The sequence below is a fragment of the Colobus angolensis genome, unplaced genomic scaffold, assembly GCF_000951035.1.
Source record: "Colobus angolensis palliatus isolate OR3802 unplaced genomic scaffold, Cang.pa_1.0 Scaffold307, whole genome shotgun sequence".
Taxonomy (NCBI): domain Eukaryota; kingdom Metazoa; phylum Chordata; class Mammalia; order Primates; family Cercopithecidae; genus Colobus; species Colobus angolensis.
In genome coordinates, this window is record NW_012116344.1 from 331,272 (window position 1) to 349,885 (window position 18,614).

The 18,614-nt window shown below is 39.7% G+C and overlaps 1 protein-coding gene across 1 annotated transcript in view; it reads right to left on the reverse strand.

Annotated features, from left to right (window-relative positions):
- The window catches only part of BMPR1A (bone morphogenetic protein receptor, type IA), a 164,490-nt gene that overhangs the window by 4,571 nt on the left and 141,305 nt on the right, over positions 1-18,614 (reverse strand). The window contains exons 8-10 of the mRNA XM_011950407.1: positions 8,612-8,756; positions 3,700-3,892; positions 1,564-1,861 (exon numbers count right to left, since the gene is read on the reverse strand). Coding sequence (XP_011805797.1) covers positions 1,564-1,861; positions 3,700-3,892; positions 8,612-8,756 — 636 coding nt within the window. The remainder of the gene's footprint in view (positions 1-1,563; positions 1,862-3,699; positions 3,893-8,611; positions 8,757-18,614) is intronic.

The following is an 18,614-nucleotide window of genomic DNA, read 5'->3' on the forward strand; positions in this document are numbered from 1 at the left end:
AGCCGAGTCAACATGGCGAAACCCCATCCCTCCAAAAAAACAAAAAACAAAAACACAGGCGTGGTGGTGCATCTGGTAATTCCAGCTACTTCGGAGGCTGAGACGGGAATTGCTTGAACTTGGGAAGCATGGGTTGCAGTGAGCCAAGATCACGCCATTGCACTCCAGCCTAGGCAACAGAGTGAGACTCTGTCTTTAAAAAAAAAAAAAAAAGTAGTAGATAATTATGTCTGAGAAGTGGTGAATATGTAAATAGAAGAGGAATCGTTTGCTTTTACCACTCTCATATGTTACACTAAGGCTTTGTGACATAGGATTACATTTTCTTCTTTATGGGTCCAATCAACATAGTTCTGTTGTTAGCAATGTTTACATGATCATACTGACAATTAGTAATAATTACTTTAAAGTAGTGATCAATATATGCACTGTATTTTCTTATAGCATCTGATAAATATCTGAGCCAACAAATACTACACTGACTCAGAACACTGTAACAGATTTAAATGTCCCTTACAGTTGTTTTAAAGACTGGGACTTTGATGTTACAGCCTAAAATGAATTCTGAAATGTAAAGCAGCCACTCCATTCTAGAATTACGAGATTAAAATGGTTTCAAAGGTTTTCTAAAAATTTGTAATTTCTAACATTTGCATTTGTTTTAAAATACTGACACTATCAAGTGCTGATAGAAAAATGACATCCTTATCTCTACTGCTTACGGGTATGTAAACTAAGGCACACTCCTGAAAGAAATAATATGCAACATACCATAGTTTAATATGTATAAACTCACTGCCTCAGCAGGCCCTTCTCTAGGAATCCATCATGAAGAAATGCTTGTACAAGTGCACGAGGATCCAATATATAACATATGGATAAAATGCAACAATGTTAAAACCTTTTTAATAATCAACTGAAGACACCTTTAATGTTCATCAGTTGGGTCTTAAGAATAAACTACAGTACCTCCAGATACGGAAAACTCTGCATCTATAAAAAAGAATGAGGTAGATTTACATCAGCTGAAATGGAAGGATGGCTAAGACTATAACAAAGAAAATCTGGCTGGGCGTGGTGGCTCACACCTGTTATCCCAGCACTTTGGGAGGCTCACTTGAGCTTAGGAGTTTGAGATCATCCTAGGCAACACAGTGAGACCCCATCTCTACAAAAATAAAAACATTAGCCAGGTGTGGCAGTGCACGCCTATAGTCCTAGCTACTCAGGAAGCTGAGGTGGGAGGATTGCTTGAGCCCATGAGGTCGACACTGCAGTAAGCTATGATCACAATACTGTATTCCAACCTGGGCAACTGAGTGAGACACTGTCTCACCAAAAAAAAAAAAAAAAAAAAATCCAAAAAAAAAATATCAAGAATTATGTATAGGAGGAGTAGGACACAATTTTTGTAAAAAGAACAAAATCCCGCCAACTATGTATTTATGTAACTAAAAACGAGCATGTGCACAGATTTAGAATTCCATTATCTTGAATACAAATAGGGAAATATCTTTCGGAGATTGAAAAAATTTCAAAACAGTGGGGCAAAGAACCACTCACCTGTTGAATTTAACAGCAAGGCCCAGGTCAGCAATACAGCAACTCCCATTTTTCTTGATGAGGATGTTTTTGCTCTTTAGGTCTCGATGAGCAATTGCGGGCTTTCCTTGGGTGCCATAAATTTCTGTGTGCAGGTGGCACAGACCACAGGCAGCCGAATAAGCCAATTTGAGCAGGGCTCTGGTGTCCAGTGTAGCACATTTCAGGAAGTCATAGAGAGATCCATTTTCATGGTAATCAGTAATCAAATAGAGCTGAGTCCAGGAACCTGTACCTTTAATGTCTGCCGCTATGAAACCTGTCCAGTTGATGAGTTTAAAAGGTTAGTCATCAGAGATGGCTAGGGAGAAGTAATGCTCATTCTGGATATTGAGAAAAACTTAGGTATCATGTGCAGACAGTGAAACTTTAATTTGCCTGACACCAAATCGTGAATGTGTTACTAAAAATTTTATTTCTACATTTACACATATAACTGTACTTCTACAATAAATTTATTATAATCTTAATAATCATGAAAGTGATAATATGATTAAGAAAAAGATCACATATGCCGGGTGCGGTGGCTCACACCTGTAATCCTAGCACTTTGGGAGCCTGAGGCGGGCGGATCACTTGAGGTCAGGAGCTCGAGACTAGCCTGGCCAACATGGCAAAACCCCGTCTCTACTAAAAATACAAAAATTAGCCAGCCATGGTGGCACGTGCCTGTAGTTCCAGCTACTCTGGAGGTTGAGGCAGGAGAATCACTTGAACCTGGAGGCAGAGGTTGCAGTGACTTGAGATGGCGCCACTGCACTCCAGCCTGGGCGACAGAACGAGTCTCCGTCTCAAAAAAAAAAAAAAAAAAGAAAAGAAAAAGATCACATATTATACAAATAACCTGGAGAATATTATCAACCTACATGATTCTCTAGTGGAAAAGGCTCTTGATTTCAAAGCAAAAAGTGGACACTTTAATAAAATTAAGAATGTTCAACTAAGAGTTAGCTCCTAATTAAGCCAACTCCCATTTGCCCATCAGTGACTCATCACAGCTGCCTTTTCAGTTTGGTTCGTTGACTGCCAGGTTCACAGTCCTGCTCTTTTCCTTTCTCTCCTACCCTCTTCCCTCCAGAAAAAGGTCAGTGAGTGCTATGTACTAAGCTGAATAGTGCTCCCCCACAAAATTCATGTCTAAAATCCATGTCACCTATAAATGTGACCTTATTTGGAAAGAGGGTCTTTGCAGATGTAATCAAGTTAAGATAACTCATACAGGATTAGGGTGGGCCCGAATTCAATGGCTGGTGATGTTATAAGGTGGAAATGTGGACCCAGGCACCCAGGGAGAAGGCCACTTGATGACAGAAACGGAGACTAGAGTGTTGTCTATAATAAGCCAAGGAACACCAAAAATTCCTGGCAACCACCGGTAGCCAGAAGAGGCAAGGAAGGCTCCTCCCCTAGAGTCTTCAGAGACACAACAGCTCTGCCAACACCTTGGTTTTAAACTTCTAGCCTTGAAAACTGTGAGTGAATACGTTTTGGAGGCTGAGGCCACCCAGTTTGTGGTAATTGATACAGCAGCCCTAGGAAACTAATACAATTGCCTGCTTGGCAATGTGCTATGCACTCTACAAATTAAAGGGAGGAAAACAGGAGGTGAAGGGAAAAGAAAACTCAGGATAGCCAGATGGCCTTATGCACCTGACTGACCAGCTCATACCTAAATTACTTTGCTATTATTGTGTAAATGTGGAGATGGGGGAAAACACACATTAAACACAGAACATACAATGAAACTGCATGTTGGGCTGTTGGGCTTATGAAAGGGAAAAGGCATATGTTACTCCTAAATCACTGCTTAAACTATCTATAAAAGACTGGATTTTCATTACTATGGGAGTAAGTCCAATAAACTAGTATTATTTTCCACTTGAAGCTCACTGCTGTTTCTTCAGCTGGTTAGTGAAGAAAGAGCTTGGTTGGCATTCCAGACTATGTTGTATTTAAACCATGTATTCTACTGGGTTTCCTTTAGACAAGTGTATATAGTTGAACTCATACATGTTTTCAAAGCATATATAGAGGCTTCCACCTGCACCCCCACTAGCCTTGTCAAACATGAAATTGACTGAATCACTGTGTACCCACCAAGTATGTTTTCATGGCGCATTAGCACAGTTTGGTAGATTTCCGTTTCTCGAAACCAGCTGGCTTCTTCAGTGGTAAAGAATACTTTCACCGCCACTTTTTCGCCACGCCATTTACCCATCCATACTTCTCCATATCGGCCTTTACCAACTTGCCGGACCATCTGAATCTGTTTGGCAATAGTTCGCTGAACCTTTATAGAAAAAAGTAAAAGGTTTGAGCTCTTGATGAAAGAAACCCATTAAGACTGACAAAGGGATAGCCCATCTCATCAAAAAGCATGGTATACCCAACCAACTCCAGTTAAAAACTTATAATGTACTTTTTTTTGGATGGAATCTCGCTCTATCGCCCAGGCTGGAGTGCAGTGGCCCAATCTCGGCTCACTGCAACCTTCACCTTCTAGTTTCAAGTGATTCTCCAGCCTCAGCCTCCTAAGTAGCTGGAATGACAGGCACTCGCCACCATACCCAGCTAACTTTTTTGTATTTTTAGTAAAGATGGGGTTTAGCCATGTTAACCAGGCTGGTCTTGAACTCCTGACCTCAGGTGATCCGCCCACCTCGGCCTCCCAAAATGCTGGGATTACAGGTGTGAGCCACCATGCCCAGCCATAATGTACTTTAAAGTATGAAACAATTTACAATGTATTCTGAAATTAAAAACAGGTTATTCAGTGTGGCTAACGGCAAAAATGGTCATAATAATTCCCCTCCCAGTGCACACAGCCATGGGTACTCCTGGCCCGCAGACTCAGGGCTTAGGCCATATGACCTTCTTTGGATAAAAGAACAACAGCGAACGTGATGCAAGCAAAGACCTGACAAATGTTTGTGGACTGGGGCTTGCCCTTTCCTGCTGCTTTGGTAACCCTGTGAACAACAAATAATGGCAGCATGAACTGTCGGCCATGTGTGTGAACTACACCACCTAGCTCTAGCTGAGCAAGTCCAACAAATGAACTGCCCCGCAGACTCACAGAATGAGAAATAATGTTTGTTGCTTCACGGCACTAAGTTTTGGGGTGTTATTATGCAGCAAAGTCCAAATGACAGTTAAAGATCTTAAAAATCCCATCTATAAGACCCTGCAAGATCTGGCTTGGCCCCATTATTCGCTGTGACCACCCACCCACAAACCTCCTGTTTGATTTATGTCAACTTTTAGAATTCACTCAAGCTTATTCCTGTCTCTGGGTCTTTTTGAATGTCCAGTTCCCTTTACTTAGAGTACTATTTTCTCACTTAAACACCTTCATAGCACATAAAACCTCTCAGTTGCTGCACTTAACACAATCATAACTTTATTCTTATTTACGTATATATTTGCTTGAAATCCATCCCCTGCTCACAGAATATAGGTATTTATTTGGGACAATATCAGAAGTACTTTCATATTTGTTAAATAAAAGATGTATAAGGATTGTTATCTTTCATTTTCAGAAGCATTAGTGATCATTCTACATTAACAAGGACATTATGTTCCAAGTTGGAAATGCTTCTAAAATGAACCAGATTTAGTGCAAAGTTAAAGTGACTTTATGTATCATTTATTATAGAATCCTTTTGTAAATTCTGTTGTTTTTTTGAGACAGAATCTCGCTCCGTTGCCCAGGCTGGAGTGCAGCAGCCAATCTCAGCTCACTGCAACCTCTGCCTCCCCAGTTCAAGCGATTTCCTGCCTCAGCCTCCCGAGTAGCTGGGATTACAGGCATCTGCCACCACGTCCAGCTAATTTCTGTATTTTTAGTAAAGATGGGGTTTCACCATGTTAGCCAGACTGGTCTCGAACTCCTGACCTCAAGTGATCCGCCTGCCTCAGCCTGTAAGTTTTTAAGTCAAGATTTTATAATTTATATAAAATGTACCCTTTTTGAGAAAAGTGCAACAAGCCTTTGATAAATCTATATCATGTAATCACCAATACCACAATTAAAATACAGAACATTTTAATCACGTAAAAAAATTCTCACTTTTTGGCTGGGCATGGTGGCTCGTGCCTGTAATCCCAGCACTTTGGGAGGCCAAGGCAGGTGGATCACCTGAAGTCTGGAGTTCAAGACCAGCCTGGCCAACATGGTGAAACCCCGCCTCTACTAAAAAAAAAAAAAATACAAAAATTAGCTGGGCATGGTGGCGCATGCCTTAATCCCAGCATACCTGGGAGGCTGAGGCAGGAGTGTAGCCTTTTGTGTCTGACTTCCTTCATGTAGCATAAAATACTTCTGAAATTCACCCACTGTTACTGCTACAGGTGTTAGAAGTTGTTCCTTTTTGCTGATGAGTAGTATTCCACTGTATGAATGTACCAGCATTTGTTTATTCATTTACCAATTAATGAGCTTTGAGGTTGTTTCCAGTTTATGTCTATTATAAATAAAACTGCTATCAACATTCACATTCAGGTCTCTGGTGTGGACAAATTTTCATACCTCTTGGGTAAATAATTAGCAGAAGGATTGCTTCATTGTACAGAAAGTATACCCGTAATTTTCCAGACAACTGTCAAAGTGTTTTTCAAAAGAGCCATACCATTTTGCATTCCAACCAGCAATGTATGAGATTTCTAGTTGATCTACATCTTTGTTACCACTTAATATTGTCAGTCTTAGCTATACTAGTGGATGTGTAGAAGTATCTTACTGTGTTTAATTTGTATATCCCTGTTGATGCTGAACATCTTTTCATGTGCTTGTCTGCCATTCTTTCATCTTCTTTGGGGAAGTGTCTGTTCAAATCTTCTGGCCATTTTTTTAAAAAATTAGGTTGCCTTATTGAGTTGCAAAAGTTCTTTATATATTTTGCACAAACACCCTGTATCAGATCTGTTTTGCCAATCTGTGACTTGTCTTCTCATTTTCTTAACAGTGTCTTCTAAATAGCAGAAGGTTTAAATTTTGATAAAGCCTGATTTATCATTAAAAAAAATGATTTGTGCTTTTTATGTACTGAGAAGTCTGCCCAAGGTCACAATAATTCCTTTGGACATTTTCTTTTAGAGGTTTTATACTTCAACTTTTACATTTAGGACTATGCTACATTTCAAGTTAATTTTGTATACAGAGTGAGGAGGTAAGGGCTGAGATTAACTTTTTGGTAAATGGATTCCTGATTTTTCCTGCACCATCTGTTAAACGGATTGCCTTTTTCCAACTGAATTACTTGGGCACCTTTTTTTTTTTTTAAATCAATTAACCATATTAAGTGCATGTTCCTTTCTAAACTCCATAATCTGTTCCATTCATCAATACATCTATCCTTACACCAGTACCAAATTGTGATCATTATTGAGCTTTACAGTAAGTCCAGAAATCAGGTAGTGATTCCTCTTTGTTCTTCTACTTCAAAATTGTTTTGGTTCTTCTAGTCCTTTGCATTTCCATATAAATGTTAGAATATACATCAATTTCTATAAAAGTTTGCTCTGATTTTCATTTGGATTCAAATGAAATTACACACCAATTTGAGGAAAACTGAAATCTTCATACTGAGTCCTCAGATTTATAAACATCTCCACTTATTTAGGGCTTTATTAATTTCTTTCAGCAATGTTTTATAATTTTCAGCGTGCAGGTCTTGCATAAATTGTTAGGCTTATTCTAAATATTTCATGGTTTTTGATGCTATTTTAAATACTGTTTTTATAATTTCCTAATTGTTTCTTGCTAGTGCATATAAATTCAATGATATTTGTACAATGACTGTATTCTGCAACATGATAAAGTCACATACTGGCTGCAGTAGTTGTACCATTCTTGGGATTTTCTACATAAACAATCATGTTGTCTGCATATGAAGGCAGTTTTACTTTTACCTTTCCAATTCAATTAGAGTTACCTAATAAAATGAATTTTAAAATTAGAGATCAGAGTGGGTGCGGTGGTTCACGCCTGTAATCCCAGCACTTTAGGAGCCAAGGTGAGAGGATCACTTGAGGCCAGGAGTTCGAGACCAGCCGAGTCAACATGGCGAAACCCCATCCCTCCAAAAAAACAAAAAACAAAAACACAGGCGTGGTGGTGCATCTGGTAATTCCAGCTACTTCGGAGGCTGAGACGGGAATTGCTTGAACTTGGGAAGCACGGGTTGCAGTGAGCCAAGACTGGGCCACTGCACTTCAGCCTGGGTGACAGAGCAAGACTGTCTCAATACAATTAAAATAAAATAAAGTAAAATAAAATAAATAAAATAAAATAAGAAGAGATCAGTTTCTTTCAACTAATACAATTAAAAACTAAAACCTATCTGGATATCTAGCGTTCATAACACAGGTCCTCTCAAATAAGAGTTCCTTCGACCCATAAATCTGAATATTTCCATATATAAATGAACCTGCTGGGATTATCTTTTTTTCTCTCATACCAAGAATCAGTCCAAATTTGTTGGAATTTATTTGTAATCCCCTTTAAAATTATTTTTTACTGAACTATGTTTTGGTAGTAGTATACTGAGAGAAGCATACTCTCTAAGCATATCTGTTGAAACTTCTTTTTTATTTCAGAATCTGAAATAGTTACAGTTCCCTCAATCAATCCATTTAACCTTACAGATGCAAGGAATCTTATACCTGATTCCTCTTTAAGTCGGCTGGTAAAATGCTTAGAGCAAAACTTGTGAGCTAACTCTTGCCTTTCATATAGGACTCCATGATCTAACTTCCCCCGCCCTTCTCTGCAGGACTTGGTTCCTAACCTTGTTTACAGCTCTATCTTACTTGCCTATTTTATTTTTCTTGGTTCATATTTCTTATTTTTAACTAATTTCACCTTGCAATAACACACACCTCTTTCTAAATAAGGACAAAAAAAGTGTACATTATTGTTCCCTGATCTGCAATAATTATACTGTCCACCATCATGAGGACATATTCTAAATCAACACACCATTCATGTTTATAGGAACTTTTAACTTACCAATAAAGGTAGTCCAGACCCACTACCAGAACTTTGTGACTGGTCAATAAGGTCTTTTAGTGATTCTCCAACTGGAATAAATGCTTCATCCTGTTCCAAATCACGATTGTAACGACGTCTGCTTGAGATGCTCTTGCAATAATGTCTTTTAAGAAAGCAGAAAACAATCTACATTAAAAATGAAAAACTATAAAACCCTAAGGTTAAGAAAACCTTGAGATTCTCTATACTGTTATCCTTCCCTCAGACAAAATCCTATCCAAATTAGTCTTATCATTGGATAATATATCCTGTTAAATACATCTAGAAATGGAGTTCAGAGTTCTACATATCATGTTAAAATGGAAAGATGTCTATGGCATATCGGCATGTAAAAAGAAACTATCAAAATCAGATGTGAAGTGTCATCCTAGCTATAAAAAAAATACGACTTCAAATAATCACAATATACATTTCCTTACATTCCAACCCAAACCTTGAAGTCATATTTTCAGACTTTTACCAACTTGATAGATATGAAACAATGCCTTCTTCTAATATGCTTTCCTCTGGTTACTAGCGAAATTGAATTTTTTTCCACAGTTCAGTTTTTTTTTTTTTCCTGTGAACTGCCTATTCACATTTTTAACAAATACATATTTTTTGAGATAGGATCTAGCTCTGTTGTCCAGGCTGGCATGCAGTGGTATGATCTCAGCTCACTGCAACCTCTGCCTCCCAGGCTCAAGTGATCCTCCCACCTCAGCCTCCTGAGTAGCTGGGACTACAAGCATGTGCGACCATGCCCAGTTAATTTTTTTTTTTTTGTATTTTTAGTAGAGATGGGGTTTTGCTATGTTGCCCAGGATGGTCTTGAACTCCTGAGCTCAAGTAATTCTCTAAGGAAATATTCCCTATTTCCTTAGAAACAAAACTACCTCTGGTTTCTCTGGTCATCTTCTAGAGAGACACCGATGCCATTCTGCATCTTGCTTCTTACCTGGGGTATCATTCCACAGAAGTACACAAGTGTCACCTTTTTCTTTAAAGGCTAGATAGTATTCCACTGTATGGCTGCTCACCATTCACCTACTGGTAATAATTTATTTTTCTTTTTCTTTCTTTCTTTATTTTGAGACGGAGTCTTACTCAGTACCCCGGGCTGGAGTGCAATGGTACAATCTCAGCTCACCGCAACCTTTGCCTCCCGGGTTTAAGCAATCCTCCCTGCCTGCCTCAGCCTCCCGAGTAGCTGGGATTACAGGCACCCGCCACTACATCCGGCTAATTTTTGTATTTTTATTTTTTATTAGAGATGGAGTTTCACCATGTTGGCCAGGCTGGTCTTGAACTCCTAACCTCAAATGATCCACCTGATTCAGCCTCCCAAAGTGCTGGGATTACAGGCGTGCACCACTGCGCCTGGCCACCTACTGGGTAATATTTAGATGGTTTCTAGTCTTATTGCATGCAAGTGTGAAACACAATTTTCTACCATATCTGTAGTAGGAATTACTGAATTTGGAACTTTGATGGAGTGCCCTACTGACCTCCTCAACAGCTGCACCAGTTGGAATCCCTCCACCAACATATGAGAATGCCTATTTTCCCTACACCTTTATCCTTACCCTTGTGTTATAAACTTTTAGAACTCAGTTTTAAACTTTATCAAATTTTATATTTATAGAACTTAATATTTAATTTTATCAAGCATCTTTATTCGCCTACCTTTGAATGTCATACAGTTCCCCACGGCTTGGTAATGAGAAAGCCATCCCTTGTCTCCCCTCCCCCTCCTATCCAGTTTCCACTTCTTAGAATAAAGAATTGTGAAGCCGGGCGCGGTGGCTCAAGCCTGTAATCCCAGCACTTTGGGAGGCTGAGACGGGTGGATCACAAGGTCAGGAGATCGAGACCATCCTGGCTAACATGGTGAAACCCCGTCTCTACTAAAAATACAAAAAACTAGCCGGGCGAGGTGGCGGGTGCCTGTAGTCCCAGCTACTCCGGAGGCTGAGGCAGGAGAATGGTGTAAACCAGGGAGGCAGAGCTTGCAGTGAGCTGAGATCCGGTCACTGCACTCCAGCCCGGGCGACAGAGCAAAACAAAACTCCGTCTCAAAAAAAAAAAAAAAAAAGAATTGTGACTTTTTGAAGCTTATTTAATATTTACCTCATTCTTTTTTCTTTCTTTTCTCTCTTTTTTTTTTTTTGTTTTGAGACAGGGTCTCACTATGTCACCCAGGCTAGAGTGCAATGGTGCGCTCTCAGCTCACTGCAACCCCCGCCTTCCTGGTTTGATCAATTCTTGGGAACCCCAAGTAGCTGGGACTACAGGCACACACCACCACACCAGGCTAATTTTTGTATTTTTAGTAGAGCTGAGGTTCCACTAGGTTGGTCACGCTGGTCTTGAACTTCTGGCCTCAAGTGATCCACCCATCTCACCCTCCCAAACTGCTGGGATTACAGGCGTGAGCCACCACACCTGGCCCTCATTATTTCTAAATAGCATCCTTACACTGACATTTTAAGTTTTTCAGTATTAGGCTTTAACTATTGACTTACACTGGGGAATATGAAAATTTAACTGATCATTTAACACCCTGCAGCTTCCCCAAACAGAAAATACTTCCATCCTCACATCCTCCTTACAGTTATATTATTTGTTTAGCTCAACATTCAGTGCTTGAATTATTATGGCTATATAAACTCTATCTACACGCGGCCCTCGCTGTATAACATGACTATTGTTTTCTTTCTTGCACACCCTCTTCCCCCCGCCCCAGAGCAGGCAAAGATCCATTACTTCGGAGGAAGGAGAAGCAGCAAAGTCCTTTTGCCTCTTGGGGATGTAGAGGAAACGTTCCCTGTGCCCTGACCAGGTTAAGATCCTCTGATGCTGAGGAAGAGGAGAAGATGACACCTTCCTCTCTCCTTGTAGGCACAGGATCCTACAGGAGGGCCACAGGGAGGTCAGCTACCTCTGTGGGAGGAGGTGTAAGAGCACTGAGGAAGCTGCACCCTTCAGGTCTAGCAACACAGAACGTACCTAAGGACAACAGGCACGCCCCCCTCACTTTCCACCTGTCCTCTAATAATAACACGCAACAGCAGATGACTTCTGCAGGAGGAACAAGAACATGGACAGTGACTTCCACAGAGGTGCAAGGACGCAGTAAGAGCTGAAAGCTATGGGGGAAGTAGGAACTCAGAGAAAAACGCTTCCTTCTGCACCCAAACCCCGACTCGAAGCAAATGAACAGCAGCCCATCACTGAAGGAATTTGAAACTTGTGAGGTATTGAAGGCACAGACCCAAACACTAAACAAAACCTTAACCCAAATCGACTCCTACTAGACTGAACACCTCCTGCTTATCAACAGCCTAAGAGGAGGTGTGCCCATTTTAAGGAGTATGTCTCTATCTCAATGTCTGTTGTTCTTTTTAAAACTGATGTATAACAGCTGTACATATTTTGGAGGGTACATGTGATATCTTATGCATGTATACAATGTAAAATGATTTTTTACATTTTACCTAGCCTCTGGTATGTAAAATGAACAAATCAAGAGTAACTGGGATAGCCATCATCTCAAATATTTATCTTTTGTTTTTCTTTGGGTGGGGAAGAGGAGGCAGGGCTCCTGTTGCTTGGGCTGGAGTGCAGTGGCGTGATCTTGGCTCATTGCAACCTCCACCTCCTGGGCTCAAGCAATCCTCCCACCTCAGCCTCCCCAGCAGCTGGGACCACAGATGTGTACAACCATGCCCGGCTAATTTTTGTATTTTTTTGTAGAGATATGGTTTTGCCATGTTGCCCAGGCTATATCTTTGTGTTGGGAATATTACAATTCTTCTCTTAAAGACTAGCTACTTTGAAATACACAATAAATTACTAACTATAATTTCCCTACTGTACTATCAAATACTAGAACTTATTTCTTACATTAGTAATTATAGTTTTGTGCCCCTTAATCAACCTCTCTTCATCCATCTTCATCCAACCTCCCTCCCTCCACCCTTCCTAGCCTCTGGTATGTTATTCCACTTACTACCTCTATGAGATCAACCGTTTGAGCTCCCATGTATGATTGAGAACATGTAGTATTTGTCTATGACTGGCTTATTTCACTTAACATAATGAACTCCAGTTCCATTCATGTTACTGAAAATAACAGGATTTCATTCTTTTTCTGGTTGAGTAATATTCCACTGTAGAGACCACATTTTCTTTATCTATTCACCTGCTGATAGACACGGGTTGATTCTACATCTTGGCCATTATGAATAGTGCTTAAACATAGGGGTGTGAACAGGCCTTCAATATACTGATTTCCTTTTGGATATATATCAAATAGTGGATTGCGAGATCATAGGGCAGTTCTAATTTTAGTTTTTTGAGGGACCTCCACACTGTTCTCCATAGTAGCTGTGCCAATATACATTTCCACCAGCAATATGCTGTGGTTCCCCTTTCTTCACAGCCTCCCCAGCATTTGTTTTCTTTTTGATAACAGCCATTTTAATTGGGGTGAGGTTGATATCTCATTGTGACAATCTCTGCTATTCTTAACATGATGTACAACATCCAGATAAACTTATGAGACCCACTAAAAAGCAAGGAAAAATCACTCACTGCCAAGAGGGCAGGCAATCAAGAGGACCGGTGGCAGACAGCACTTGTGCTGGAGCTGCCAGTTGGGCCTTTCACAGAACTGTGATTAAAAGGGGAAGGCACCTGGTGAAGGTGGTAACAGGAATACACAGATGGAGAATCTCAGCAGAGAAATGAAGTCAGACAGGAATGTGAGAAAGGGAAAACATGCTATCAAAGAGGAAGAATTAGTTTGATGAGCTCAACAGTACATAGCTCAGATGGACACACGTGAAGAAAAAAAAAATCTATGCATTTGAAAATAGGTAAATAGAAATTACGTGAACTAAAATACAAAGAGAAAAAACGAGTGAGAAAAACCGAGGAATTAAAGAGCTGTGGCACAACACCAAATAATCTAATATATATAATTGGAGTCTCAAAAACAGAAGAGACAGATAAAAGGACAAAGTGTTTTTAAAAAAATAGTAGATAATTTTGCAATAATAATGAAAGATAGCAAACCATAGATTCACTAAGCTCAGTGAAACCCAAACCAGAGAAAATACCAAAAAAGAAACACATACATACTTCTAAATGTATTGTAGCTGAGTTGTTCAAAATGAAAGATAACGGGAAAACATTAAAGGACGCCATGAAAAAAATTACATATAGTACATCAAAGACAAAATGTATGTCAGAAGGTATGCAAGTGGAAAATAATGAGTGCCAGCTTTAAGGGAAACGAACTCGAGCCCACCCAGATTTCTACAGCCAGTGAAAATACCTTGGGTAAATGAAGGCAAAAGACTGCAGACAAAAGCTGAGAGGACTTGGAGCCAGCAGACCTGCACTACAAGAGGTTAAAGAAATTCTTCAGGCAGAAGGAATATGGTATCAGATGAAAACTTCTAAACATGTATTCAGAATTAAATACATGGAGAGTGCTGAAAGTAATAAAAATATATGTACATATAGGGCATATTTTCTTATTTTTAATCACTTTGAAAGCTGATTGGCAGTTCCTTTTTTAGGTAGTTAGAAAATGTTTATGTTCTTTCGTATTAAAACATTACTTGGCAATTTTTTTTTTTTCCCTGCAATCACTGATTTAGAAAGTCATTAAATTCTTAATATTTAACTACTGTAGGACCAGAAGTCCCCTAAAGACAATGAGGATAAAGGGTCCATTATAAAGCCAGAAGCAGGCTTTTTTCATCTGACAAATGCATCTGTGATACTATTTCCCAAGCAGAAATTCTGGGCCAAGGGTGGCTGGCAAATATCAACAAGAGTAAGTATCCACTGTGTGCCAAGCATGAGGGACACACAAGATTCACCATGGGCACCCTTCAAAATTCAAGAGGAAAGTGGCAATTTAAACAGCCAGCCAGTTGATCATCAATATTAATGGTTAAGTAATCTCTGCTACCACTGAGATTCCTGTTGAATGGAAATGCAGACTTTTGGCAAATATGCATGAACAAGTAAATGAATACTTGCCAATGTAAAAAAAATGTAAGATAAAATTAGTAAGTGTTATGGGGGCAGATCACAGGATCTAAGCAGTTTGAAGGATTAAAGGAGCTACAAAAGAGGATGCCAGAGGAAACAACCAGGAACTGGCTTATGGTACGGAATGATGCCTCGTCCACAGTAGAGGGAGGAGACCGTGGTTCCAGAGAAGGTTTTAGAGAAGGTATCAGTTTTGAGGGTCATGAGTCATGAATGTAAATGTGAATGGAGAATAAATTGCCGACATATCTAAATTGGAGGAAAACAATCACATTAGAAAAAAGGGAAACAAAATATTAATGAGGCAAACAAAACAGACAAACCTTAATATGCTGACGGACAGTCCTCTCTTTAATCTTATCCTTTTGCCGGGCGCGGTGGCTCAAGCCTGTAATCCCAGCACTTTGGGAGGCTGAGACGGGCGGATCACGAGGTCAGGAGATCGAGACCATCCTGGCTAACACAGTGAAACCCCGTCTCTACTAAAAAAAAAAAATACAAAAAAATAGCCGGGCGAGGTGGCGGGCGCCTGTAGTCCCAGCTACTCGGGAGGCTGAGGCAGGAGAATGGCGTAAAAACCCAGGAGGCGGAACTTGCAGTGAGCTGAGATCCGGCCACTGCACTCCAGCCTGGGCGACAGAGCAAGACTCCGTCTCAAAAAAAAAAAAAAAAACTTATCCTTTTACGGTTTGCTATGGAGAACAACTTGTGCCTTGTTCAAGTTCAACTAAATATGAATGAATATTCCAAATTACAGATTGTGTATATCTGATCAATAATGAATCTTCACGTAGACTCAACTAGCACATGAAGTTCAAAAGCTAAATAAACAGGGCAGTCACAAAGTTCTATGTAGTATTTAGTTTAGAACTATAAAAAAGCCTACATGACCAGTTCCTGATGTCTGATCGTATGTTCTGTGAAGTGTTATAGGTCACCCACTTGAGTGTCCATGGCCTGAGTCTCAGATGAGTGGTATTTTTTGTTCATCTTAAAAGATATTGTTAGTTTGTATCAGGGTCACTTGGATCCACTTCCAGCTCTTCATTCTTTTATGTGGATTCTTATCTCCACCTGGCCTGTCTTCCCTTCACATTTCTAGTTGAACGGTAGCTCTAAGGGGGCAGAGTTCTTTCAAGTTTTCTGTATGACTGGAAGTCTTCCCATTACCTTCATTTTTGAAGGATATTTTCTCTGGCTATAGAATGCAAGGTCTGTGACGTTTTTCTTTGGGCACTTTAAAGATGTTGGTTGACTATCTTCTTGAGTGCACTGTTTCCAACAAAAGGTCTGCTGTCATCCTCAACTTTGTGCCTCTGTAGATAATCTGCCTTTTTTCCTTCTTACTTCATTTAGTATTTTCTCTTTATTATCGGTTTTGAGCAATATGATTATCATGTGCCTTAATGTAGTTTTCTTCATGTTTCTTCTACTCACAGGGTTTGCTGAGCTTTCAGATATATGGGTTCATGGTTTTCATTAAATTTGAAAAAGCTGAGTGTGGTGGCTCACACCTGTAATCCCAACACTTCGGGAAGCCGAGGCAGGTGGATCACTTGAGGCCAGGAGTTCAAGACCAGCCTGGCCAACATGGTGAAACCCCGTCTCTACTAAAAATACAAAAATTAGCCAGGCTTGGTGGTACACGCCCATAATCCCAGCCACTCCGGAGGCTGAGGCATGAGAATCGCTTGAACCCAGGAGGTGGAGTATGCAGTGAGCTGAGATTATACCACTGCACTCCAGCCTGGGTGACACAGCAAGACCCTGTCTCAAAAATAATAATAATAGATAAATTTGAAAACATTTGATCATGATTTCTGTACGTTTTTCGTCCCTCCTCTCTTCTGGGAACTCCAATTATATCGATATTAGGCCATCTGAAGTTGTCCCGCAGTTCACTGATTCTCTATTCATTTCTATGTCTTCATGTTCACTCATCTTTTCTTCTACAGTGTCTGTCACCAATTTCATCTAGTATATTTCATCTGAGATATTATAGATATCATTTCCTAAAGTTTCATTTCAAGATCTTTTACAAAATCTTCCATGTCTTGATTTAACTTCTGTACATATAAATTACAGTTCTAACAACTATTTTAATGCCATTGCTAATTCTAAGGTCTGTATCAGTTCTGGGTCAGTGGTTTTGATGGCTTCATTTCTTTCCTTATTATGGGCCATATTTATATGTATTCATTTATTCACAGTATTCATTTATTGGATAGCAGATATTGTGAATTTTACCTTGTTGGATGCCAGATATTTTTATATTCCTATAAATACTGTTGAGTTTTGTTCTAGGATACAGTGACTTAGAAATGGTGTGATCCGTTTGGGGCTTGCTTTTAGGGTGAGACCAGAGCCATGTTAAGTCTAGGGCTAATTATTCCCCACCACTGAGGCAAAATCCTCCTGAGTCCTTCAACCAAAGCCTGTGAATTATGGGGTTTTCAATTCTCACAGCTGGTATGAACAGATCCTACTCCCAGCCTTGTGTGAGCACCAAACACTGTTTCCTCAATCATTTCAGGTGTTCTTTCCCCAGGCTTGGTAGCTTCCTCACAACTCCTCCAACTGAGACAGCCTGCTGGCTACACCTGGACTCCCCTTGTGATGCCCAACCCAAAACTCTGTTCAGGGAGAAGGTGGGCAATCACAAGGCTCAACTCACTTGGTTCCTGTTTCTCAGAGCTCAGTATCCTTCACAGCCCGATACCCTGATTGGCAGCTGTTAGTATACAGGTAGGGTTTACTGATTACAAGCTTCACTGTAATATAATCTGCCTGGACCATTTCACTGGGCCCTAACAGCAGTATTTTTAGGTTTCATCTCTTGGGCTGAACAGATTTCCCTAAGAAGAAACATCCTATCTATTGCTTAGAGAGCACACACCTAGCTGATAGGCTTCTTTACTCTGTGGCTGAAGGCACTGCAGGCAGTCTGAAGACACACTACAATGAAAAGTGTAGGTAGCTCTGTGGTAACGCAGCATGAAAAAAAAAAAGTACAGGTAGCTCATATTACAAAGGGCTGATTTCTGAAATATAAAGAGCTTCTATAAATCAAAGAGAAAAAAAATCTATGTAATTCAAGAGAAAAACAGGCCCCCCAAAATGAACACATGATTTAAATAAAAATACAGATGGCTCTTTTTTTAAAAGAAAAATAAAAGCATACTCAACAATATTTTACTATATACATTATAGGCCAGGGGCGGTGGCTCAGACTGTAATCCCAGCAGTTTGGGAGGGTGAGGCGGGTGGATCACTTGAGGTCAGGCGTTCAAGACCAGCCTGGTCAACATGGTGAAACCCCCGCCTTTACTAAAAATAAACAAATTAGCCAGGTGTGGTAGTGCATACCTATAATCCCAGCTACTTGCCAGGCTGAGACACGAGTATCGCTTGAACCTGGGAGGCAGAGATTGCAGTGAGCCGAGATCACTGCAATCCAGCCTTGGAGACAGAGTGAGACTCTGTCTCTAAATAAATAAATAAATAAAATAATTTATACATTACAGTGCCCTTGTGTAATAAAGAAACCAATGTATAAAAAAAGTATTTTAATATGAAAAATATAAATTCAAATCACCTTGATATATTATCACCTGTCTTACTGGCAAGATTCAGTTATTTGACAAAGCTGATTTCTAAAATATAAACAGCTTTTATAAATCAAAGAGAAAAAAATCTATGCAATTCAATGAAAAAACAGGTCCCCCAAAATGAACACATGATTTAAATAAAAATATAGATGGATCTTTTCTAAAAAGAAAAATAAAATAAAATAAAAACATACTCTGACAAAGCTTAAAATAACTGATTGAGCATACTTGCTTGCTTTTACTAGTCCACTAAAACAGCAATAAAGAGTTTTAAACTTCTTTGTCTAACAGCCAAGGAGAAAAGG